This window comes from Pseudophryne corroboree, chromosome 2, assembly GCF_028390025.1.
Source record: "Pseudophryne corroboree isolate aPseCor3 chromosome 2, aPseCor3.hap2, whole genome shotgun sequence".
Taxonomy (NCBI): domain Eukaryota; kingdom Metazoa; phylum Chordata; class Amphibia; order Anura; family Myobatrachidae; genus Pseudophryne; species Pseudophryne corroboree.
In genome coordinates this window covers 78,707,327-78,734,072 of record NC_086445.1, presented here as the reverse complement: position 1 = coordinate 78,734,072, position 26,746 = coordinate 78,707,327, and the positions used below count along the sequence as shown (strand labels likewise).

The window sequence follows — 26,746 nt, the reverse complement described above, 5'->3', positions numbered from 1 at the left end:
TGGCGTAACTCCTGCCCCCGCAGCCCTCGCGGTGGCTTGGGGGCGAGGGGCTGCGGGGGCGCCACTGATTTAGTGCAGACTGACATGCGGACGAGCGTCCGCATGTCAGTCTGCGGTCTCGTTTCCTCCGCTGCTGTTAGGAGGGACACGGAGGGCACAGCGCACGCCTCCCTGTGTCCCTCCTGGGTCTCCGGCGGCCGGAGACCCAGGAGGGACACAGGGAGGCGTGCGCTGTGCCCTCCGTGTCCCTCCTAACAGCAGGGGAGCGGGGGGAGCGGCGGCGGCGGAGGAAGCGGGGGGGACGCACTGAGGGGCCATATCTGGCACTGGGGGGAATATCTGGCACTGGGGGCATATTTGGCAGGGAGGGGGGGGGGAGAATATCTGGCACTGGGGACATATATGGCACTGGGGGGAATATCTGGCACTGGGGGCATATATGGCACTGGGGGGGGGGGGGGAATATCTGGCACTGGGGGCATATGTGGCACAGGGGGGGGGAATATCTGGCACTGGGGGCATATATGGCACTGGGGGGGGAATATCTGGCACTGGGGGCATATGTGGCACTGGGGGGGGAATATCTGGCACTGGGGGCATATGTGGCACTGGGGGGGAATATCTGGCACTGGGGGCATATATAGCACTGGGGGGGGATATCTGGCACTGGGGGCATATGTGGCACTGTCGGGGAATATCTGGCACTGGGGGCATATGTGGCACTGGGGGGGTATATGTGTACCTGGCACATGGGGGGGGGCTATATTTGGCACTGGGGGCATGTGAGTACCTGGCACCGTGGGGGAATATCTGGCACTGGGGACATATGTGGCACTGGGAGCACAGCCCTAGCAACAAGGACTACCTCCTAGCAACGAGCATGACACCCAGTGCATGAAACCCCTGGCAACGAGCATGACACCCAGTGCATGAAACCCCTGGCAACGAGCATGACACCCAGTGCATGAAACCCCTGGCAACGAGCATGACACCCAGTGCATGAAACCCCTGGCAACGAGCATGACACCTTGAGCATGAAAACCCCTGGCACCGTGCATGGAACCAAGAGCATGAAACCCCTGGCAACGAGCATGACACCCAGTGCATGAAACCCCTGACAATGAGCAGGTATTTGAAAAGTAATTAGAAGCCTTACTGTAGGACTTAATGTGTAATGGGCATTACGGTGTGTGGCATAATGTATCACGGACATTGCGGTGTGTGTCATAATGTGTCACAGGCATTACGGTGTATGGTATACTATATCGCGGGCATTGTGATATGTGGTATAATGTCTCAGGGTCATTGCAGTGTGTGGCATAATGTATCACGGACATTGCGGTGTGTGTCATAATGTGTCAGGCATTACGGTGTGTGGTATACTATATCACGGGCATTGTGGTATGTGGTATAATGTCTCAGGGTCATTGCAGTGTGGCATAATATATAACGGGCATTGCGGTGTGTGTCATAGGGTATAACGGGCATTGCGGTATGTGTCACAGGCATTACGGTGTATGGTATACTATATCACGGGCATTGTGGTATAATGTCTCAAGGTCATTGCAGTGTGTGGCATAATGTGTCACAGGCATTGTATGTGCTATAATGTATCGGGCATTGCAGTGTGTGGTATAATGTATCACGGACATTGCAGTGTGTGTCATAATGTGTCACAGACATTGTATGTGCTATAATGTATCAGGGGCAGTGCAGTGTGTAGCATAATGTATAACGGGCATTGCAATTCCTGTCATAATGTGTCACAGGCATTATAGTGTGTGGCATAATGTGTCGGGGGCATTACGGTGTGTGGCATAATGTGTCGGGGGCATTACGGTGTGTGCATACTGTGTCATGTGCATTATTGTGTGTGGCATAATGTCTAAGGGCCATTGCAGTATGTGGCATAATGTATACTGGGCATTACTATAAGGAGGAAAAATGACAAATAATGTAAGGGGCATGAATCAGGATTATTTTTCTTTCCTGTGGTGGCCAACGTCTGGGCGTGCAGGTTGCAAAACTGGGGTATAAGGTAGTCTTTTCCTGCAATGCCACGCCCATTCCAACGAAGCCACGCCCATTCAAACGAAACCACGCCCCTTATGGTGCCCCCCCCCCCCCCTGTAATTTTTTTCTGGATCCGCCCCTGGGCAGATGTATTAAGCCTGGAGAAGTGATAAAGCAGTGATAAATAAGTGATAAGTGCAAGGTGATAACGCACCAGCCAATCAGTACAGGTTTGAATATTGACAGTTAGGAACCGATTGGCTGGTGCGTTATCATCTTGCACTTATCACTTCTTTATCATTTCTCCAGGCTTAATACATCTGCGCCTTAGACCCTGTGTGTGCCAAAAGGGCTAGGTCTTGTGGTACGCCCACAGTTCCATCATTCTGGGGTAGCTCCAGCACACCCCAAGCAGTTGGGCTGCACCCAGGCTCACACCCCCACACTAAATTAGATCCTGTGCATATGCACATGGCATCTATTCGGTATTTAACCTCCCCACTGTGGCTGTTGGTGGGGCATGGTGACAGTGGCTGAAAATCGTAACGTTTGGGAGGTATGCTACTGTACTCTGCACACAGCTACTAAGGCCATGTTGTATGCATGAGAAGTTTGAAAAATGTTTACGAACCACGAATGAATTTGCCTTCAACTTATCTACTAAAATAAAGGTAGCCTTAGTTCCTGTTATCATCATCAGTTACATAATACATAATATATCCTATATTACAAGGTAAAATACTGACACAATAATTGAACACTCCACTGATACATTTTAATCCCAACATGATCTTCTAGATTCTGGACTGTTGGCAGGGGTGTAGCGAGGGTGGATCCGGTGGAGCGCGAGCTCCAGGCGCTGAAACAGTTACGGGGCGCGCTGACGCCCCATTACTCCCCCCTTCCCATGGGCCACTGTACTGGCAACCGCAGAGCATTAGGAGAAGAAGCAGAGGGGGCGCACACTGACTCGGACATGGAGACTAGGAAAGACAATGACGAGATCCCGACAGGTGGTGAAATGCCGCTGCTGTAATACCGGCACCACAGGCTTTTCTCCCTCTGTGGATGTCCACGACACCCACAGTGTAATGTGTATAAGGGACTATTTTAAACATGGGGGGCACCCAAATGAGACTTTTGCCCTGAGCTCCACAAGGTCTAGAACCTGTCACCAATTTAGGATATTTTAATATTGTTTCTTTTCAAATGTAACATGCCAACACATGTTAGCTAGGCCCCCAATTCAGTACAGGGGAGGGGGGCGCCAAAACATACCCTTGCTCCGGGCACCATGGCGCCTAGCTGCATCTCTGACTGTTGTCAGCTATGAAGAAAAAAATAAGGTTCATAGAGAATATAAATGCAATAGTAGGAAGTAACTAGAGATTTTTTTTTTAATTCACCCATTGCAATGTAGAATGGGGTGTAGTATGGTGTGCCGGCGGCCGGGCTCCCGGCGACCAGCATACCGGCGCTGGGAGCCCGACCGCCTGCATACCGACAGCATGGTGAGAGCAAAGGAGCCCCTTGCGGGCACGGTGCACGCCACGCTATTTATTCTCCCTCCAGGGGGGTCGTGGACCCCCACGAGGGAGAATATCTGTCGGTATGCCGGGTGTCGGGATTCCGGCGCCGGTATACTGTGCACCGGGATTCTGACATTCGGCATACTAAAGACCACCTGTAGAATGCACTGACAGTATTTATACAAGGCGCTGTAAGATAGACCGCACTGCGCTGCTTCACTGCAATTCAGACAAAGTAAATTACCCTCACGGTATCCTACTACAAAAGCTCATTTTAAGAAGTAGAGTATCTCTATTTAATGCAGAGCACTATACATGGCGATGTTGCGCAAGCAGTTATATTAATGGGAACGGCGCATTGATCTGTTATTTTAGGATTCCTGTTGAAAGTGTATATTTGGGACCTGGTATCTCTATAAACTGTGACCTAAGGCTGTCTGCTTATTTCTCCCTGCTATTTAGGGTAGCCACCTACCGTGTGGTCTTGGGAGAACACAACCTGAGCGCAAATGATGGAACAGAGCAAACTATCTCAGTGTCAGCCATCCGTATTCATGCATCCTGGAACACCAACAATGTTGCAGCCGGGTAAGTTTCTGACACAAATTAAGAGTAACATATAGTTTGCACCTGAGTAGATTTACTGTTTGCCAAATTACATTAATACCCCTTTCACATCGCACAAATAACCCAGTATCGACACGGCATATTGCCATGTCGAAATGGGTAAGTGTGCGATGTGAAAGCACTTTGGGCGAATTATCGGGTCGCCTGACCCGGTAATTCAACCTGGTAAAACAGAAGGGTTATTACCGGGTTGAATACCGGGTCAGGCGCAGTGTGAATGGGAGCCGTTTCAATGCGACACAGCTCCCATTCACAGCATAGGAAGAGGCGGCGCAGGACATGAGCTCATCTCCCAGCGCCGCCTCCTCCCCCGCCCCTGCTGCTGCTGCGCCCCCCGCTACTATGGTAACCAATCCGGTATATTGCCGGGTCAGAAAGCCAGCAAAGGAGCGCAAATGCCGGATCCCACCCGGTAAGGACACGTTTCTCTTACCGGATGGGATCCGGGATTTGCGATCTGAAATCGGTATTACTGTACACAAACAGCAATAACACTTCCTTTTCCACTCTCCAGTTAAATTTTTTAAGAAAAGGACCTCAGTACCTCAGTACTTTAATAGGAAAACTTTCCCATTGAAGGGGAATTTCTCCTTCAGTAGGCTTTCATTCATTAACTTGTTTGTAGTCTCTTGCAGCTTTTGCTAAATAGTAAATACATAACTTTTTCTCTTGGCACCATCTTTGTTTTTCAACCATGTGATTATATCATCAGGCCACTGTTTCACTTTGTTTCTCTGGGATATGACACAAAGCTGGTCTCTGGATATTATTGTATCCAGGCGGTTATTCAGATTTGTTAGCAAACCATAAAAGTTAGCAATTGTGCAAAACCAGGTGGGGCAGGTGTAACACGTGCAGAGAGTGTTAGATTAGTGTGGATCATATTGTTTCTGTGCAGGGTAAATCAGGGCCGGATTAAGCCTTTGGGGGGCCCGGGGGCACCTAACACAGGGAGGACCCCCGCCTCTCCGGTCTGCACCAGCACAAGTCCTGCTATACCTCCTGGGCAGCCAGCAGGAGTCAGGAAATGGAACCCGGGAATCTCATGATTCCGGGGTTGGTACTGCAGTAGCGCACTGGGTAGTCAGCAGCCGGAGGAGCAGGCCTGTAGGTCATGGAGGTCAGTCTCTGGGGCGCTGCTGGGTGTAGACAGTGATAGCCCCAATCTGTGCAGCCGGGTGCGGCCGCGGCGGCCAGGTCGGGGGCCTCTCTCCTGGGTGTGGATTGAAGGCTGGGCTCCAGTAGAGAGCCCCGGGCACCTCTGGACAGGTCAGCATCCAATCTGTGATGGCTGGCGGGGGCCCTTTTAAAAGGGGGGGCCGGGGTACTTATGCCCAGAGACCCCCCCCCCCCTCCCTAATCCGGCTCTGGGGTAAATACTGGCTGCTTAATTTCTACACTGCAATTCAGATTTCAGTTTGAACACACCCCACCCAAATCTAACTCTCTCTGCACATGCTATATCTGCCCCACCTGCAGTGCACATGGGGGGTAATTCCAAGTTGATCGCAGCAGGATTTTTGATAGCAATTGGGCAAAACCATGTGCACTGCAGGGGAGGCAGATATAACATGTGCAGAGAGAGATAGATTTGGGTGTGGTGTGTTCAAACTGAAATCTAAATTGCAGTGTGAAAATAAAGCAGCCAGTATTTACCCTGCACAGAAACAAAATAACCCACCCAAATCTAACTCTCTGCAAATGTTATATCAACCCCCCCTGCAGTGCACATGGTCTTGCCCAACTGCTAAAAAAAATTTCCTGCTGCGATCAACTTGGAATTACCCCCATGGTTTTGCCCAATTGCTTACTTTTTTGGTTTGCTAAGAAACCTGAATATGGCCCTATGTACAGAGAGTATCACAGGGCTTTGTTGTCCAGAGCAGCAAAACATAAACAACAAATGCTGATTATATAATAGATGGAGATAACCATAGACGAAAGATAAAGCAATGTATTTAGTCTAAGTTTCAAGGGGACGTGTTTAAGCAAGCAAAAAACAATCTTGACCAGTTATGAGATCTTATTATATGTTTATTTCTCTCATCCCATATAGTTATGATGTTGCTGTCCTCCATCTGGCATCCAGCGCTACTATTAATAGCTACGTGAAACTGGCTGCCCTGCCCGCTAGTGGCGTTGTTCTTGGCAACAACCACAACTGCATAATTTCAGGATGGGGAAGAACCACTAGTAAGTTATCCTACAAGATAGCTTTGTAATTGGTTGTCCATGTAATAGTCCAAGAAACCAGATTGCATGTGTTGTTGCAGAATAGGGAGGTCCCACTGCTAGGACTACCAGCTAATGCAGCATGTGCCCTCTAACCTTTGTTACCTGCAGTGTACAGACCTTGCTTCTTGGGTTGGGTCAGAGAGCTCCAAGGAATGTGACTTGGACACTGTAGTCATTACTATGGGTTATATTAGATAATATGGAGATAATAATAAATATGTACACACAGAGGCGTCACCAGGTGTGCGTACACCTGGTGCGCACTCTGCATTACTACACCCCCCCTTCCCACACTCACTCCACCGGAGCCGTGGGCAGATGAAAAGGGGGCATGGCCTAATTTAAAGGGGCGTGGCCTTATAGGTCTCCTCTTCTTCACTCCGAGGGGTGTATCCAGCTTCTTCGGAAATGCCGGAGACTAGGTAGTGCGCAGTGCCGGCTCTCCTTTTCTGTGACAGAAGCCGAGTGCTGCAGAGGATTATCACACTGCAGCACTCGGCTCCTGTCACTGCAGAAGAGCCAGCACTTGGTGTCACCCAGGGCCGGTGGTAGGGTGTTCAGCGCCCCCCTGCAAACTATAAATTTGCGCCCTCCCATATTTTACAAAGGGACAGTGAGCATTGAAAAAAGGGAGTGTGGTTTCAAAAATAAGGGGCATGGCCACACAATAGTATCCCGCCGGAATCCTGATAGCTGACAATGGAAACAGCTGGAATACCGGCGCACAGAGGCTATTCCCACTCATGGGTGTTTATGACACCCATAGAGTGAGAATAGAACCTGTGGCTAGCGTTGTGAGTCACTGAGCCTGCAAGGGGAATCAAAATGCTCACCTAGATGCTGGCATTCTGGCAGCCGGGAAGCTGCTGTCGGGATCTTGACAGCTGGCATCCTGCCCGCCGGTAATTAGTATGTATTCCACATTGTCTATAGTAGGATGGTATCTAATATGGAGGAGGCTAGATACAGCATACCTCCCAACTTCTATAGAGGGGAACTTGGGACACCCTCGCACGGTGAAGCTGCGCCCGTATGAAAAGGGGCGCGGTTTATGGAAAATGGGTTGTGGCTTCACTGGAGTACTGCGATCGCGAGCCACACACCCACATTTCGTCACTATGGGGGCATGGCCAGCGCTCTGTGAGCTGCTGGCATGCCCCCAGTCCCTCTCGTCTCCGAGAATAGACACTGTGCGCATGCGCACAGCGTCTATTTACAGCTGCTCTGCTACACAGGGCAGCGAGTGACAGGAGCCTCCCAATGCCCCCCCACCGCGGGACACTGCGGCCCGTGGGTGGGACAGAGAAAATCGGGACAGTTGGGAGGTATGCATACAGTACAAGTGTAAACCTCCCTGCATGCAGCAGCAGATGCTGCATTCTCTGCCTGAGCAGGGAAATGAGGACTGGCAGCCATGGATTTTATCCTCAGTCAGCCCCCAGACAGGGATGTTAATAAGTTGCAGGACAACCCCCCTTGGGTGAGTGGTGGGCAGGAGGAGGGGAGTAAGATGGCAGGAGGAGGGGGGGGTAAGATAGTACCAGAGAGTGCTGTGTTTTTACTACTCCCTCCCCCCCCCCACCCCACACAATAACACACATACTACACACACAGTCACACACACACAAACACCCTGTTTTCCCCCTCTCCTGCTTACAGTACCTCAAAATCAGCAGAGTACTGCATTCTGTCCTGTCCTCTCAAGCTGGAACCCTGTTCCGTGTAGCTCCGCCCCCTCCTAGCCATTAAGCTCCGCCCCATTTTCTGCCCAACACAGCGGCTGTCAAGTGAGGGAGGAGGACTGGAGGTCAGATTGAAGCTGCCTGCTGCCAGCGCTGGTGCCTATCACACAGGCGCAGCAGCAACAGGGGGCCCAGCCGCAGCAGCGGGGATGCAGGGCAGGGACAGCGCCTCTCTAGCCCTGGCGCCTACCTGCACTGCATCCCTTTGCTGAGCAGTAAGCGCCAGGCCTGGTGTCACCCCTTCCGTGGGTGATACCTGGGTGTGGACCGCACCCGCCTTCTGACGCCACTGTGTACACAGATAATTAAGGTACACATATGGCAGGGACGTGTGGTGAGGTAAATGGCTGGGGAGGCACTGGCTAGCACCAGAGACAGATTTACACACAAAATATGAACCAAAGGGTGCATGCAGTAGCAGATCTTGCCATCCGGAGGGCGCCGCACCATGGCAAGATCCACTACTGTGCCCCCCGCTGGTCCCCCGCTGCGAAGGGAACTAGACGCTACGCGTCTAGTTTCCCTTCGTGGAGAGGACCTTTGCTGTGCGGTCATCGCGCACCGCACAGCATTGTGGGACTGACACAGACCGTAGGGGTCATAATTGACCTCTAGTGTCTGTCTATGCTGCGCTATGGGAGAGATGTCATGACGTCTCTCCCATAGATCCGAGGAGAGGAGCGGCGCCGGCGGAGGTCTGCAGCGATCGGGAATCAGGAGCGGGGATTGTAAGTATTATTATTATTTTTTTCTTTCAGCGGCGCTACAGGGGGCACAAATGGGGGCGTAACTGACCACGCCCCCGTATGAAGCCATGCCCCTATTTTTTGCCCGGGGCGCCACAAGGGCTTGAACCGGCCCTGGGTGCATGTGGCCATTATACACAGGTGCCGCCATACATACTGCTGGACATATTCTGAGTTTTGATCAGAGATGTGTGGAAAAGATAGGCAGGGGAGGCACTGCATCACCTGCCATAGACTTTTTACTCCAGAGTTTCGGATATAAAAATGATTAGAATAATACAAAGAAGATATTTCAAACAAATTATTTGTATTTTTCATATACTTTATACAGTCAAATCACTGTTACAAACGTTAGTATGAAAGGAAAGGCTCTGCCTCACCCCACAACACGTCACTGACATATGGGGTAAAATGTAATAGCCTGTGTGGGACTTCGTGCTAGTCTGCCCAGATTTTTATAGGAGCAATTAATTACATGGCAAAACCAATCTCATTTTGCTATATAAATGATTGCTGCTTTAAAACTCTTGGCAGACTTGCACAAAGTCCCGCACAGGCTTCTTCTCACAGGCTATTACATTTTACCCATGGTATTTGATAAATATATGTTAAGTATAAAGCTGAATGCTTGCTTAACAGGGTGTAGGGTGCTGGATGAAGAAATAAAAAACTGTATTAGAGTGAGTGCTGTCAGGGTTATCGTGCACAAATAGAAATGAAATTTCTATACTTCCATCTTTGGAATTTGAGAAATAAAACTGGCAGTCATGAAGCGTGTATAAAGGGGCCACATAGAGTAACATGGTGTTACTGACGGGTGTGGATCATCAAATCAACAGTATCTACGTCGACCACTATAGGTCGACAGTCACTAGGTCGACAGGGATGGAAGGTTGACAGGGATTCTAGGTCGACATTTGGTAGGTCGACAGGTCAAAAGGTCGACATGAGAGTTTTTTTTTTGTGGGTGTCGTTTTCTTCGTAGAGTGACCGGGAACCCCAATTAGTGCACTTCGGGCAAGGTCCCAATCGTAGTCCACGTGGATCGTTAAGTATGAAAAAGTTCAAAAAAAGATTTTTTTCAAAAAAAACTCATGTTGTCCTTTTGACCTGTCGACCTAGCACATGTTGACCTAGAAACCCTGTCGACCATCCATCCCTGTCGACCTAAAGTGGTCGACCTAGACACTGTCGACCTTCAGACCGGATCCCGTTACTGACAATTATTTACATGTAAAGAACGAACTACAAAATGTTGCCTCTTTCCAGCAATGCTGTATTTACCATGCAGGAAACTAGACATCACACTGCACCACATGCTAGTGGATACATATCACATGCGTTTTTCATATTGATTAAATCTACTTTTTTTCCTAATGTTTTTATTTTCTATTTGATCTTTATAAATCATCTTTGTTCTCAGCAATAACAATAGAGCAAAGGGTGTGCACAACATCTGATTTAGAGTATATTACTCACAGTGTCTAAGATAGTGTAAACTCTAAGTACATCCTCACTTGTCTGCTGCGGTGAATAATTGTATTCTCATCTCTTCTGTTTCAGCTGGTGGATCTCTGCCATCCATCCTCCAGCAGGCTCCTCTGCCCGTGGTGGCCCACGCAACTTGCTCAACCAGCTCTTACTGGGGCAGCACTGTCAAGACCACTATGGTTTGTGCTGGTGGTAATGGAGCCCAGGCTGGATGCAATGTAAGGCTTATAAAAATGCTGATTCTTATTACAAGTATTGTCTTGCTAAATTATACCGATAAATAGACATCTACATTATTTAAACAGTATTTTTAGGTTATTTGTTTTTGTTGTGTGGGTGTACTACACAGAGCAATGCCCAAAGGGACTTTCACAACAAAAGTCAACTTGTAAATAATAAGAATTTACTTACCGATAATTCTATTTCTCATAGTCCGTAGTGGATGCTGGGGACTCCGTCAGGACCATGGGGAATAGCGGCTCCGCAGGAGACTGGGCACAAAGTAAAAGCTTTAGGACTAGCTGGTGTGCACTGGCTCCTCCCCCTATGACCCTCCTCCAAGCCTCAGTTAGGATACTGTGCCCGGACGAGCGTACACAATAAGGAAGGATTTTGAATCCCGGGTAAGACTCATTACCAGCCACACCAATCACACCGTACAACTTGTGATCTGAACCCAGTTAACAGCATGATAACAGAAGGAGCCTCTGAAAAGATGGCTCACAACAACAATAACCCGATTTTTGTAACAATAACTATGTACAAGTAATGCAGACAATCCGCACTTGGGATGGGCGCCCAGCATCCACTACGGACTATGAGAAATAGAATTATCGGTAAGTAAATTCTTATTTTCTCTAACGTCCTAACTAGAGATGAGCGGGTTCGGTTTCTCTGAATCCGAACCCGCCCGAACTTCATGGTTTTTTTCACGGGTCCGAGCAGACTCGGATCTTCCCGCCTTGCTCGGTTAACCCGAGCGCGCCCGAACGTCATCATGACGCTGTCGGATTCTCGCGAGGCTCGGATTCTATCGCGAGACTCCGATTCTATATAAGGAGCCGCGCGTCGCCGCCATTTTCACACGTGCATTGAGATTGATAGTGAGAGGACGTGGCTGGCGTCCTCTCCATTTAGATTATAAGAGAGAGAGATTTACTGGAGTTTAGGACTAGGAGGAGTACTGTAGAAGTGTAGAGAGTGCAGAGAGTTTACTAGTGAGTGACCACCAGACAGTGCAGTTTATTTAATATATCCGTTCTCTGCCTGAAAAAAGCGATACACACAGTGACTCAGTCACATACCATATCTGTGTGCACTGCTCAGGCTCAGCCCAGTGTGCTGCATCATCTATATATATTATATATCTGTCTGACTGCTCAGCTCACACAGCTTATAATTGTGGGGGAGACTGGGGAGCACTGCAGTGCCAGTTATAGGTTATAGCAGGAGCCAGGAGTACATAATATTATATAGTGAGTGACCACCAGACAGTGCAGTTTATTTAATATATCCGTTCTCTGCCTGAAAAAAGCGATACACACAGTGACTCAGTCACATACCATATCTGTGTGCACTGCTCAGGCTCAGCCCAGTGTGCTGCATCATCTATATATATTATATATCTGTCTGACTGCTCAGCTCACACAGCTTATAATTGTGGGGGAGACTGGGGAGCACTGCAGTGCCAGTTATAGGTTATAGCAGGAGCCAGGAGTACATAATATTATATTAAAATTAAACAGTGCACACTTTTGCTGCAGGAGTGCCACTGCCAGTGTGACTGACCAGTGACCTGACCACACTGACCACCAGTATAGTTAGTAGTATACTTATATTGTGATTGCCTGAAAAAGTTAAACACTCGTCGTGTGACTTCACTTGTGTGTTGTTTTTTTTTTTATTCTATAAAAATAAAACTAATTCTGCTGACAGACAGTGTCCAGCAGGTCCGTCATTATATAATATATAATATATACCTGTCCGGCTGCAGTAGTGATATATATATATTTTTTATATCATTTATCATCCAGTCGCAGCAGACACAGTACGGTAGTTCACGGCTGTGGCTACCTCTGTGTCTGCACTCGGCAGGCAGTCCGTCCATAATTGTATACCACCTAACCGTGGTTTTTTTTCTTCTTTATACATACATACTACTACGACATCTCTTTATCAACCAGTCTATATTAGCAGCAGACACAGTACAGTACGGTAGTTCACGGCTGTGGCTACCTCTGTGTCTGCACTCGGCAGGCAGTCCGTCCATAATTGTATACCACCTAACCGTGGTTTTTTTTTCTTTCTTCTTTATACATACATAGTTACATAGACATCTCTTTATCAACCAGTCTATATTAGCAGCAGACACAGTACAGTACGGTAGTTCACGGCTGTGGCTACCTCTGTGTCTGCACTCGGCAGGCAGTCCGTCCATAATTGTATACCACCTAACCGTGGTTTTTTTTTCTTTCGTCTTTATACATACATAGTTACATAGACATCTCTTTATCAACCAATCTATATTAGCAGCAGACACAGTACAGTACGGTAGTTCACGGCTGTGGCTACCTCTGTGTCTGCACTCGGCAGGCAGTCCGTCCATAATTGTATACCACCTAACCGTGGTTTTTTTTTTTCTTTCTTCTTTATACATACATAGTTACATAGACATCTCTTTATCAACCAGTCTATATTAGCAGCAGACACAGTACAGTACGGTAGTTCACGGCTGTGGCTACCTCTGTGTCTGCACTCGGCAGGCAGTCCGTCCATAATTGTATACCACCTAACCGTGGTTTTTTTTTCTTTCTTCTTTATACATACATAGTTACATAGACATCTCTTTATCAACCAGTCTATATTAGCAGCAGACACAGTACAGTACGGTAGTTCACGGCTGTGGCTACCTCTGTGTCTGCACTCGGCAGGCAGTCCGTCCATAATTGTATACCACCTAACCGTGGTTTTTTTTTCTTTCTTCTTTATACATACATAGTTACATAGACATCTCTTTATCAACCAGTCTATATTAGCAGCAGACACAGTACAGTACGGTAGTTCACGGCTGTGGCTACCTCTGTGTCTGCACTCGGCAGGCAGTCCGTCCATAATTGTATACCACCTAACCGTGGTTTTTTTTTCTTTCTTCTTTATACATACATAGTTACATAGACATCTCTTTATCAACCAGTCTATATTAGCAGCAGACACAGTACAGTACGGTAGTTCACGGCTGTGGCTACCTCTGTGTCTGCACTCGGCAGGCAGTCCATAATTGTATACTAGTATCCATCTCCATTGTTTACCTGAGGTGCCTTTTAGTTGTGCCTATTAAAATATGGAGAACAAAAATGTTGAGGTTCCAAAATTAGGGAAAGATCAAGATCCACTTCCACCTCGTGCTGAAGCTGCTGCCACTAGTCATGGCTGAGACGATGAAATGCCAGCAACGTCGTCTGCCAAGGCCGATGCCCAATGTCATAGTACAGAGCATGTCAAATCCAAAACACCAAATATCAGAAAAAAAAGGACTCCAAAACCTAAAATAAAATTGTCGGAGGAGAAGCGTAAACTTGCCAATATGCCATTTACGACACGGAGTGGCAAGGAACGGCTGAGGCCCTGGCCTATGTTCATGGCTAGTGGTTCAGCTTCACATGAGGATGGAAGCACTCAGCCTCTCGCTAGAAAAATGAAAAGACTCAAGCTGGCAAAAGCAGCACAGCAAAGAACTGTGCATTCTTCGAAATCCCAAATCCACAAGGAGAGTCCAATTGTGTCGGTTGCGATGCCTGACCTTCCCAACACTGGACGTGAAGAGCATGCGCCTTCCACCATTTGCACGCCCCCTGCAAGTGCTGGAAGGAGCACCCGCAGTCCAGTTCCTGATAGTCAGATTGAAGATGTCAGTGTTCAAGTACACCAGGATGAGGAGGATATGGGTGTTGCTGGCGCTGGGGAGGAAATTGACCAGGAGGATTCTGATGGTGAGGTGGTTTGTTTAAGTCAGGCACCCGGGGAGACACCTGTTGTCCGTGGGAGGAATATGGCCGTTGACATGCCTGGTGAAAATACCAAAAAAATCAGCTCTTCGGTGTGGAGGTATTTCACCAGAAATGCGGACAACAGGTGTCAAGCCGTGTGTTCCCTTTGTCAAGCTGTAATAAGTAGGGGTAAGGACGTTAACCACCTCGGAACATCCTCCCTTATACGTCACCTGCAGCGCATTCATAATAAGTCAGTGACAAGTTCAAAAACTTTGGGTGACAGCGGAAGCAGTCCACTGACCAGTAAATCCCTTCCTCTTGTAACCAAGCTCACGCAAACCACCCCACCAACTCCCTCAGTGTCAATTTCCTCCTTCCCCAGGAATGCCAATAGTCCTGCAGGCCATGTCACTGGCAATTCTGACGATTCCTCTCCTGCCTGGGATTCCTCCGATGCATCCTTGCGTGTAACGCCTACTGCTGCTGGCGCTGCTGTTGTTGCTGCTGGGAGTCGATGGTCATCCCAGAGGGGAAGTCGTAAGCCCACTTGTACTACTTCCAGTAAGCAATTGACTGTTCAACAGTCCTTTGCGAGGAAGATGAAATATCACAGCAGTCATCCTGCTGCAAAGCGGATAACTGAGGCCTTGACAACTATGTTGGTGTTAGACGTGCGTCCGGTATCCGCCGTTAGTTCACAGGGAACTAGACAATTTATTGAGGCAGTGTGCCCCCGTTACCAAATACCATCTAGGTTCCACTTCTCTAGGCAGGCGATACCGAGAATGTACACGGACGTCAGAAAAAGACTCACCAGTGTCCTAAAAAATGCAGTTGTACCCAATGTCCACTTAACCACGGACATGTGGACAAGTGGAGCAGGGCAGGGTCAGGACTATATGACTGTGACAGCCCACTGGGTAGATGTATGGACTCCCGCCGCAAGAACAGCAGCGGCGGCACCAGTAGCAGCATCTCGCAAACGCCAACTCTTTCCTAGGCAGGCTACGCTTTGTATCACCGCTTTCCAGAATACGCACACAGCTGAAAACCTCTTACGGCAACTGAGGAAGATCATCGCGGAATGGCTTACCCCAATTGGACTCTCCTGTGGATTTGTGGCATCGGACAACGCCAGCAATATTGTGTGTGCATTAAATATGGGCAAATTCCAGCACGTCCCATGTTTTGCACATACCTTGAATTTGGTGGTGCAGAATTTTTTAAAAAACGACAGGGGCGTGCAAGAGATGCTGTCGGTGGCCAGAAGAATTGCGGGACACTTTCGGCGTACAGGCACCACGTACAGAAGACTGGAGCACCACCAAAAACTACTGAACCTGCCCTGCCATCATCTGAAGCAAGAAGTGGTAACGAGGTGGAATTCAACCCTCTATATGCTTCAGAGGTTGGAGGAGCAGCAAAAGGCCATTCAAGCCTATACAATTGAGCACGATATAGTAGGTGGAATGCACCTGTCTCAAGCGCAGTGGAGAATGATTTCAACGTTGTGCAAGGTTCTGATGCCCTTTGAACTTGCCACACGTGAAGTCAGTTCAGACACTGCCAGCCTGAGTCAGGTCATTCCCCTCATCAGGCTTTTGCAGAAGAAGCTGGAGACATTGAAGGAGGAGCTAACACGGAGCGATTCCGCTAGGCATGTGGGACTTGTGGATGGAGCCCTTAATTCGCTTAACAAGGATTCACGGGTGGTCAATCTGTTGAAATCAGAGCACTACATTTTGGCCACCGTGCTCGATCCTAGATTTAAAGCCTACCTTGGATCTCTCTTTCCGGCAGACACAAGTCTGCTGGGGTTGAAAGACCTGCTGGTGACAAAATTGTCAAGTCAAGCGGAACGCGACCTGTCAACATCTCCTCCTTCACATTCTCCCGCAACTGGGGCTGCGAGGAAAAGGCTCAGAATTCCGAGCCCACCCGCTGGCGGTGATGCAGGGCAGTCTGGAGCGACTGCTGATGCTGACATCTGGTCCGGACTGAAGGACCTGACAACGATTACGGACATGTCGTCTACTGTCACTGCATATGATTCTCTCAACATTGATAGAATGGTGGAGGATTATATGAGTGACCGCATCCAAGTAGGCACGTCACACAGTCCGTACTTATACTGGCAGGAAAAAGAGGCAATTTGGAGGCCCTTGCACAAACTGGCTTTATTCTACCTAAGTTGCCCTCCCACAAGTGTGTACTCCGAAAGAGTGTTTAGTGCCGCCGCTCACCTTGTCAGCAATCGGCGTACGAGGTTACATCCAGAAAATGTGGAGAAGATGATGTTCATTAAAATGAATTATAATCAATTCCTCCGCGGAGACATTGACCAGCAGCAATTGCCTCCACAAAGTACACAGGGAGCTGAGATGGTGGATTCCAGTGGGGACGAATTGATAATCTGTGAGGAGGGGGATGTACACGGTGATATATCGGAGGGTGATGATGAGGTGGACATCTTGCCTCTGTAGAGCCAGTTTGTGCAAGGAGAGATTAATTGCTTCTTTTTTTGGGGGGGTCCAAACCAACCCGTCATATCAGTCACAGTCGTGTGGCAGACCCTGTCACTGAAATGATGGGTTGGTTAAAGTGTGCATGTCCTGTTTTGTTTATACAACATAAGGGTGGGTGGGAGGGCCCAAGGACAATTCCATCTTGCACCTCTTTTTTCTTTTCTTTTTCTTTGCATCATGTGCTGATTGGGGAGGGTTTTTTGGAAGGGACATCCTGCGTGACACTGCAGTGCCACTCCTAAATGGGCCCGGTGTTTGTGTCGGCCACTAGGGTCGCTAATCTTACTCACACAGTCAGCTACCTCATTGCGCCTCTTTTTTTCTTTGCGTCATGTGCTGTTTGGGGAGGGTTTTTTGGAAGGGACATCCTGCGTGACACTGCAGTGCCACTCCTAGATGGGCCCGGTGTTTGTGTCGGCCACTAGGGTCGCTAATCTTACTCACACAGCTACCTCATTGCGCCTCTTTTTTTCTTTGCGTCATGTGCTGTTTGGGGAGGGTTTTTTGGAAGGGACATCCTGCGTGACACTGCAGTGCCACTCCTAGATGGGCCCGGTGTTTGTGTCGGCCACTAGGGTCGCTAATCTTACTCACACAGCTACCTCATTGCGCCTCTTTTTTTCTTTGCGTCATGTGCTGTTTGGGGAGGGTTTTTTGGAAGGGCCATCCTGCGTGACACTGCAGTGCCACTCCTAGATGGGCCCGGTGTTTGTGTCGGCCACTAGGGTCGCTAATCTTACTCACACAGCTACCTCATTGCGCCTCTTTTTTTCTTTGCGTCATGTGCTGTTTGGGGAGGGTTTTTTGGAAGGGACATCCTGCGTGACACTGCAGTGCCACTCCTAGATGGGCCCGGTGTTTGTGTCGGCCACTAGGGTCGCTAATCTTACTCACACAGCTACCTCATTGCGCCTCTTTTTTTCTTTGCGTCATGTGCTGTTTGGGGAGGGTTTTTTGGAAGGGCCATCCTGCGTGACACTGCAGTGCCACTCCTAGATGGGCCCGGTGTTTGTGTCGGCCACTAGGGTCGCTAATCTTACTCACACAGCTACCTCATTGCGCCTCTTTTTTTCTTTGCGTCATGTGCTGTTTGGGGAGGGTTTTTTGGAAGGGACATCCTGCGTGACACTGCAGTGCCACTCCTAGATGGGCCCGGTGTTTGTGTCGGCCACTAGGGTCGCTTATCTTACACACACAGCGACCTCGGTGCAAATTTTAGGACTAAAAATAATATTGTGAGGTGTGAGGTATTCAGAATAGACTGAAAATGAGTGTAAATTATGGTTTTTGAGGTTAATAATACTTTGGGATTAAAATGACCCCCAAATTCTATGATTTAAGCTGTTTTTTAGTGTTTTTTGAAAAAAACACCCGAATCCAAAACACACCCGAATCCGACAAAAAAAATTCGGTGAGGTTTTGCCAAAACGCGTTCGAACCCAAAACACGGCCGCGGAACCGAACCCAAAACCAAAACACAAAACCCGAAAAATTTCAGGCGCTCATCTCTAGTCCTAACGTGGATGCTGGGGACTCCGTCAGGACCATGGGGATTATACCAAAGCTCCCAAACGGGCGGGAGAGTGCGGATGACTCTGCAGCACCGAATGAGAGAACTCCAGGTCCTCCTCAGCCAGGGTATCAAATTTGTAGAATTTAGCAAACGTGTTTGCCCCTGACCAAGTAGCTGCTCAGCAAAGTTGTAAAGCCGAGACCCCTCGGGCAGCCGCCCAAGATGAGCCCACTTTCCGTGTGGAATGGGCTTTTACAGATTTTGGCTGTGGCAGGCCTGCCACAGAATGTGCAAGCTGAATTGTACTACAAATCCAACGAGCAATCGTCTGCTTAGAAGCAGGAGCACCCAGCTTGTTGGGTGCATACAGGATAAACAGCGAGTCAGATTTTCTGACTCCAGCCGTCCTGGAAACATATATTTTTAGGGCCCTGACTACGTCCAGCAACTTGGAATCCTCCAAGTCCCTAGTAGCCGCAGGCACCACAATAGGTTGGTTTAAGTGAAATGCTGAAAACACCTTAGGGAGAAATTGAGGACGAGTCCTCAATTCCGCCCTGTCCGAATGGAAAATCAGATAAGGGCTTTTACAGAATAAAGCCGCCAATTCTGACACGCGCCTGGCCCAGGCCAGGGCCAACAGCATGACCACTTTCCATGTGAGATATTTTAACTCCACAGATTTAAGTGGTTCAAACCAATGTGACTTTTGGAATCCAAAAAAACTACATTGAGATCCCAAGTGCCACTGGAGGCACAAAAGGAGGCTGTATATGCAGTACCCCTTTTACAAACGTCTGAACTTCAGGGACTGAAGCTAGTTCTTTTTGGAAGAAAATTGACAGGGCCGAAATTTGAACCTTAATGGACCCCAATTTCAGGCCCATAGACACTCCTGTTTGCAGGAAATGTAGGAATCGACCCAGTCGAATTTCCACCGTCGGGCCTTACTGGCCTCGCACCACGCAACATATTTTCGCCAATTGCGGTGATAATGTTTTTGCGGTTACATCCTTCCTGGCTTTGATCAGGATAGGGATGACTTCATCCGGAATGCCCTTTTTCCTTCAGGATCCGGCGTTCAACCGCCATGCCGTCAAACGCAGCCGCGGTAAGTCTTGGAACAGACAGGGTCCTTGCTGGAGCAGGTCCCTTCTTAGAGGTAGAGGCCACGGATCCTCCGTGAGCATCTCTTGAAGTTCCGGTTACCAAGTCCTTCTTGGCCAATCCGGAGCCACGAATATAGTGCTTACTCCTCACCATCTTATCAATCTCAGTACCTTGGGTATGAGAGGCAGAGGAGGGAACACATACCCTGACTGGTACACCCACGGTGTTACCAGAGCGTCTACAGCTATTGCCTGAGGGTCCCTGGACCTGGCGCAATACCTGTCGAGTTTTTCCCCACGGTTTATAATCATGTGGAAGACTTCTGGGTGAAGTCCCCACTCTCCCCGGGTGGAGGTCGTGCTGAGGAAGTCTGCTTCCCAGTTGTCCACTCCCGGAATTAATACTGCTGACAGTGCTATCCCATGATTTTCCGCCCAGCGAAGAATCCTTGCAGCTTCTGCCATTGCCCTTCTGCTTCTTGTGCCACCCTGTCTGTTTACGTGGGTGACTGCCGTGATGTTGTCCGACTGGATCAACACCGGCTGTCCTTGAAGCAGAGGTCTTGCTAAGCTTAGAGCATTGTAAATGTCCCTTAGCTTCAGGATATTTATGTGAAGTGATGTCTCCAGGCTTGACCATAAGTCCTGGATATTCCTTCCCTGTGTGACTGCTCCCCAGCCTCGCAGGCTGGCATCCGTGGTTACCAGGACCCAGTCCTGAATGCCGAATCTGCGGCCCTCTAGAAGATGAGCACTCTGCAACCACCACAGGAGGGACACCCTTGTCCTTGGTGACAGGGTTATCCGCTGATGCATCTGAAGATGCGACCCGGACCATTTGTCCAGCAGGTCCCACTGGAAAGTTCTTGCGTGGAATCTGCCGAATGGGATTGCTTCGTAGGAAGCCCCCATTTTACCCAGAACCCTTGTGCATTGATGCACTGAGACTTGGCTCGGTTTGAGGAGGTTCCTGACTAGCTCGGATAACTCCCTGGCTTTCTCCTCCGGGAGAAACACCTTTTTCTGGACTGTGTCCAGGATCATCCCTAGGAACAGAAGACACGTCGACGGAACCAGCTGCGATTTTGGAATATTGAGAATCCAATCGTGCTGCCGCAACACTATCTGAGATAGTGCTACACCGACCTCCAACTGTTCCCTGGATCTTACCCTTATCAGGGAATCGTCCAAGTAAGGGGTAACTAAAATTCCCTTCCTTCGAAGGAATATCATCATTTCGGCCATTACCTTGGTAAAGACCCGGGGTGCCGTGGACCATCCCTACGGCAGCGTCTGAACTGATAGTGACAGTTCTGTACCATAAACCTGAGGTACCCTTGGTGAGAAGGGTAAATTTTGACATGAAGGTAAGCATCCTTGATGTCCCGAGACATCATGTAGTCCCCTTCTTCCAGGTTCGCAATCACTGCTCTGAGTGACTCAATCTTGAATTTGAACCTCTGTATGTAAGTGTTCAAAGATTTTAGATTTTAGAATCGGTCTCACCGAGCCGTCTGGCTTCGGTACCACAATAGTGTGGAATAATACCCCGTTCCCTGTTGCAGGAGGGGTACCTTGATTATCACCTGCTGGGAATACAGCTTGTGAATGGCTTCCAAAACTGCCTCCCTGTCAGAGGGAGACGTCGTTTGGAAACGGCGAGGGGGAGACGTCTCGAATTCCAATATGTACCCCTGAGATATTACCTGAAGGATCCAGGGGTCTACTTGCGAGTGAGCCCACTGCGCACTGAAATTCATTGAGAACGGGCCCCCACCGTGCCTGAGCTTGTAAAGCCCTAGCGTCATACTGAGGGCTTGGCAGAGGCTGGAAAGGGTTTCTGTTCCTGGGAACTGGCTGATCTCTGCAGCCTTTTTCCTCTCCCTCTGTCACGAGCAGAAAAGAGGAACCTTTTGTCCGCTTGCCAACAAAGGACTGCGCCTGATAATACGGCGTCTTATTTTGAGAGGCGACCTGGGGTACAAACGTGGATTTCCCAGCTGTTGCGGTGGCCACCAGGTCTAAAAGACCGACCCCAAATGTCCCCTTTCAAAGGCAATACTTCCAAATGACGTTTGGAATCCGCATCACCTGACCATTTTACTGGTAGAATTGGACAACGCACTTATACTTGATGCCAGTCGGCAATTATTCCGCTGTGCATCATGCATATATAGAAATGCATCTTTTAAATGCTCTATAGGCAATAATATACTATCCTTATCTAGGATATCAATATTTCCAGTCAGGGAATCCGACCATGCCAACCCAGCACTGCACCTCCAGGCTGAGGCGATAGCTGGTCGCAGTATAACACCAGTATGTGTGTAAATACCTTTTTTTGGATACCCTCCTGCTTTCTATCAGCAGGATCCTTAAGGGCGGCCCTCTCATGAGAGGGTAGAGCCCTTGTTCTTACAAGCGTGTGAGCGCCTTATCCCCCCTAGGGGGTGTTTCCCAATGCATCCTAACCTCTGGCGGGAAAGGGTATGCAGCCAATACTTTTTAAGAAATTATTAATTGTTATCGGGGGGAAACCCACGCATCATCACACATTTTATTTCTCAGATTCAGGAAAACTACAGGTAGTTTTTCCCTCACCGAACATAATACCCCTTTTTTGGTGGTACTCGTATTATCAGAAATGTATAAAACATTTTCCATTGTCTCAATCATGTAACGTGTGGCCCTACTGGAAATCACGGTTGTCTCTTCACCGTCGACACAGGAGTCAGTATCCGTGTCGGCGTCTGTATCTGCCATCTGCCTGACGGCCTATGAGACGTCTGGACAGGCACAAGCTGAGTAGCCGGCTGTCTCATGTCAACCACTGTTTTTTTATATAGAGCTGACACTGTCACGTAATTTTCAACAGTACATCCACTCAGGTGTCGACCCCCTAGGGGGTGACATCACTGTTACAGACACTCTGCTCCGCCTCCACATCATTTTCCTCCTCATACATGTCGACACACACGTACCGACACCCAGCACACACACAGGGAATGCTCTGATAGAGGACAGGACCCACTTAGCCCCTTGGGGAGACAGAGGGAGAGTTTGCCAGCACACACCAGAGCGCTATATATGTATAGGGACAACCTTACAATAAGTGTCTATCCCTTATAGCTGCTTATATCTGTTATTTTGCCAAATAAGTGCCCCCCTCTCTTTTTTACCCTGTTTCTGTAGTTGCAGGATGCAGGGGAGATTCTGGGAGCCTTCCTACCAGCGGAGCTGTGTGGGAAAAATGGCGCTGTGTGCTGAGGAGATAGGGCCCGCCCCCTTCACGGCGGGCTCTTCTCCCGCTTTTTTCTGGAAAACTGGCAGGGGTTAAATACATCCATATAGCCCAGGAGCTATATGTGATGTATTTTTTGCCAACTAAGGTAAATTCATTGCTTCCCAGGACGCCCCCCCCCCAGCGTCCTGCACCCTCAGTGACCGGAGTGTGAAGTGTGCTGAGAGCAATGGCGCACAGCTGCAGTGCTGTACGCTACCTTATGAAGACAGGAAAGTCTTCTGCCACCGATTTATGGACCTCTTCTTGCTTCAGCATCTGTAAGGGGGCCGGCGGCGCAGCTCCGGGACCCATCCATGGCTGGGCCTGTGATCGTCCCTCTGGAGCTAATGTCCAGTAGCCTAAGAAACCCAATCCACTCTGCACGCAGGTGAGTTCGTTTCTCTCCCCTTAGTCCCTCGATGCAGTGAGCCTGTTGCCAGCAGGTCTCACTGAAAATAAAAAACCTATTTAAACTTTTACTCTAAGCAGCTCAGGAGAGCCACCTAGATTGCACCCTTCTCGTTCGGGCACAAAATCTTAACTGAGGCTTGGAGGAGGGTCATAGGGGGAGGAGCCAGTGCACACCAGCTAGTCCTAAAGCTTTTACTTTGTGCCCAGTCTCCTGCGGAGCCGCTATTCCCCATGGTCCTGACGGAGTCCCCAGCATCCACTAGGACGTTAGAGAAAATGAGTTTGTTAAATAAAATAAAATTTTTAAAAGAAACCATATCTGAAATAGAAATGTGTAAAATAAACCAGACATTGTGAAACAATGGCATTCATATGGAGAGAAGATATAAAGGGTGAAATAGGAAATTATATCCTATAAAACGGGCATGGTTTAGTTTGTGTTGGACTGGCAGTGGTTCATGTTAGGTCACACAGGTGCAGGGACACATATTAAAATGGACCTGGTTGGATGTTTTATTGAGCAAGCCACAGAGTTCCAATCTTGAGACATCCCGGGGGAACTTTATCAAGGTTTGGAGAGAGATAAAGTACCAACCAATCAGCTCGTGTCATTTTACAGACTGCGTGTGATTGCAGAAGACGATTGGTTAGTATTTTATCTCTCTCCAAGCTTTGATAAATCACCCTCATCATATATGAGAAGGCTTGCTCTGCATGTTGTTTCTGCATTTAGAAATGTGAAAAGTTGTTTGTTATGTGGATGATAATCTGCAAAAGAAGAATATGAGGGCTACAGAGAGATAATGCTCAGTGACAGACCTGCTCTGATGACACTTTCAATTAGAGGACTAAACACTAGGGGGTAAATTTACTAAGATGGGAGTTCTATTTAAGATGGGATGTTGCCCATAGCAACCAATCAGATTCTACTTCTCATTTATCTAGCACCTTCTAGAAGATAATACCTGGAATCTGATTGGTTGCTATCGGCAACATCCCATATTAAATAGAACTCCCATCTTAGTAAATTTACCCCTAGGAATCAATAGCTAGAGCAGTTAAACCAGTTTAAATCAGAATAGAGTTGGTAATAAAGCTTAAACTGTTGAGGATGAGGAGGCATCGTGGCACATTGCATTACAGGCTCTGTCCCATACAGTGTATGAAGGGAAGATTCAGAGACTGAGACGAATGTGACTGAGCTATAAAGGTGTAATTGGATCAGTGGTGTATTTATACTGGGTGCAGTGTGTGTGATGCACATATCACGCACTGGCATCAGCACCACTGCAAAGCACTAAGAAACTGGTGCATTGCCATTTTGCCAGAGACATGCACAGTAGACTCTAGCACAGCGCTAGAGTCTGCTAGAACTCGGCCTCACACAGTCACAGTCCAAACACAAATATGCTGATGGTCGGCTAGAGAGGGGGGAACCCAGAAGGAGACTGCACACGGGCTCCCTCAACACTTAGGACACCCCTGAATTGGATGGTCCACAGTTAAAACATCAAACTACTGTACACCTATATCCACGTATTTAAACTATGCTGTTGCACCTGCAGACAAACCAGTGAAGTGTCGTTTTTTTCTTAAAAACAAACGTGTGGATTACCAAAGCAGAAGACTTTGTTACATCTAGAAAAATATCTCCTATAAGAGTCCATATCAATCTAGATAGCATTGGTTCATTTTAGGAGGGCAGTAGTGGCACTGTGTAGCCTTTGTGGAACCCATGTTGTGATCATGATTAAACAATGAAGTGCTGGCGATATTCAACAGATTGGGTTGACTACCAGTTTTTTTCAGTAGTTTACTAAGCTCAGAAAGAAGTGTTATGGTTTGATAGTTCATAAGTAATGGGCAGTAGTTCATATGGGCTTTGGTTCCAGGCCATTAGGTCCAGGAATAGAGAGTAGAAAAATGTCACCCTTAAGAAGGGAGGTGATATAGGTTCAAATACTGTAGCTGGACAGTTCTGAATTAAGTATTGGAAGAGTTAGCTATTGTCACTGGATTACTGCAAGGTATGAAGTTTAGATACATTTCAATACTGTTTAAAATACCTTTGAATTAAATAATTGAATGAAAAGTTATGGAATTATTATCAGATGTCACGAACACATTTTTTTTCATATATATATATATATATATATATATATTTTTTTTTTTTTCAGGGAGATTCTGGTGGACCCCTGAACTGTGTAGCCGGTAGTGGATATGAAGTCCATGGTGTGACTAGCTTCGTGTCCTCCCTTGGATGCAACGCCTACCTTAAACCAACAGTGTTCACTAGAGTATCTGCCTACACTTCCTGGATCAACAGTGTAAGTATTTACTTATAGATAACTTGTTTCTGGAACATAGCAATTAATTTCCTGTTCTACATGTATATTTTCATTTATATGTGCTCACAAACCCCACAGGAGAAGTCACTTCATAAACGTTTAGTTTACTTGGGATGCCAGTGCCTATTTGGTTGTGTTTATACTGTATATAGGAGAATGTACAGTCACTAGACACAACCTATATAACCCGCTGAAGTATCAGAATGTGTACAAAAGACATTGCTCTCCATCTGCAGTATGCTACGTTCTGTGTTTATCAGCGTCCGCAACACAGCTCATACTGTATGCAAAATACAACTAATTGTCCTTTGGCAGCATACCAAAGATGGAGAGCAATACCATCTGTAAAGAGCCTTCACATACAGTAGTTAGGCCAACTTGTAGGCAATACGAACACTTAGTTAATTCATTGAATTAGACTAACCTATAGCCAGTTATACCATTAGAACATTCTACTTTCTTTAGATAATTAGAACATTTAGAAGGCAAGAATAAGATGCTGTCAACCAGTATTGGCAATTTGAATTCTCTGTGATATGCCACCGCAATGTCTAGCTGAGCCCGTTACCACTTACAACAGTGAGCAATCTTTGTCCATTTTCCTGCACGCCTCTATGGGGTGCAAGAAAATATGAGAAAAGAGACATACTGTACGTGGCGTGTATTCATGACCGCTCTAGACACAAATTGTGGAGAACTGCATTACAGTCAGAATATTTAAACTTGACTTAAGGCAAGAGGCGAATCAACATAAGTAGTTCACAGCATAAATATAATATGTGTGAAATATGGCTCCATGTTAAACATTTCAACAATGCCAATAAACTATGATCTAAGTTTAATTAATTTTTTATGTTGTCTATCTCACAGAACATCTAAACTTGCCTGATGTGATACAGAGTGAAGATTTGGAAACATCAAAGATACAGTATCTGTAGGGAAAATATTCAATTTCTCTTTATGAAATCAAAGATACAATAAAGACAATATTATTATATGTGCTTCATTTCAGATGTGTATCATTTATTTTACTTTTTAAAGGGAAAATATCAAAATGATAAAGGAGAGATGGACAGAATAGGATAAAATCTAAAGCAAAGATCTAAAATAGTATACAACAATATATAACAATGGCTACCAGGCTTGGACTGGCCCACAGGGGTACAGGGGAAATCACTGGTGGGC

The 26,746-nt window shown here is 47.6% G+C and overlaps 1 protein-coding gene across 1 annotated transcript in view; it reads left to right on the top strand.

The window, feature by feature from the left end:
* LOC134999799 (chymotrypsin-like elastase family member 1) overlaps positions 1-26,541 on the top strand; it is a 53,860-nt gene extending 27,319 nt beyond the window's left edge. Inside the window, exons 4-8 of the mRNA XM_063951451.1 lie at positions 4,005-4,130; positions 6,226-6,362; positions 10,456-10,601; positions 25,391-25,540; positions 26,432-26,541. Coding sequence (XP_063807521.1) covers positions 4,005-4,130; positions 6,226-6,362; positions 10,456-10,601; positions 25,391-25,540; positions 26,432-26,440 — 568 coding nt within the window. The 3' untranslated portion in view covers positions 26,441-26,541. The remainder of the gene's footprint in view (positions 1-4,004; positions 4,131-6,225; positions 6,363-10,455; positions 10,602-25,390; positions 25,541-26,431) is intronic.
* Positions 26,542-26,746: the final 205 nt, after the last annotated feature.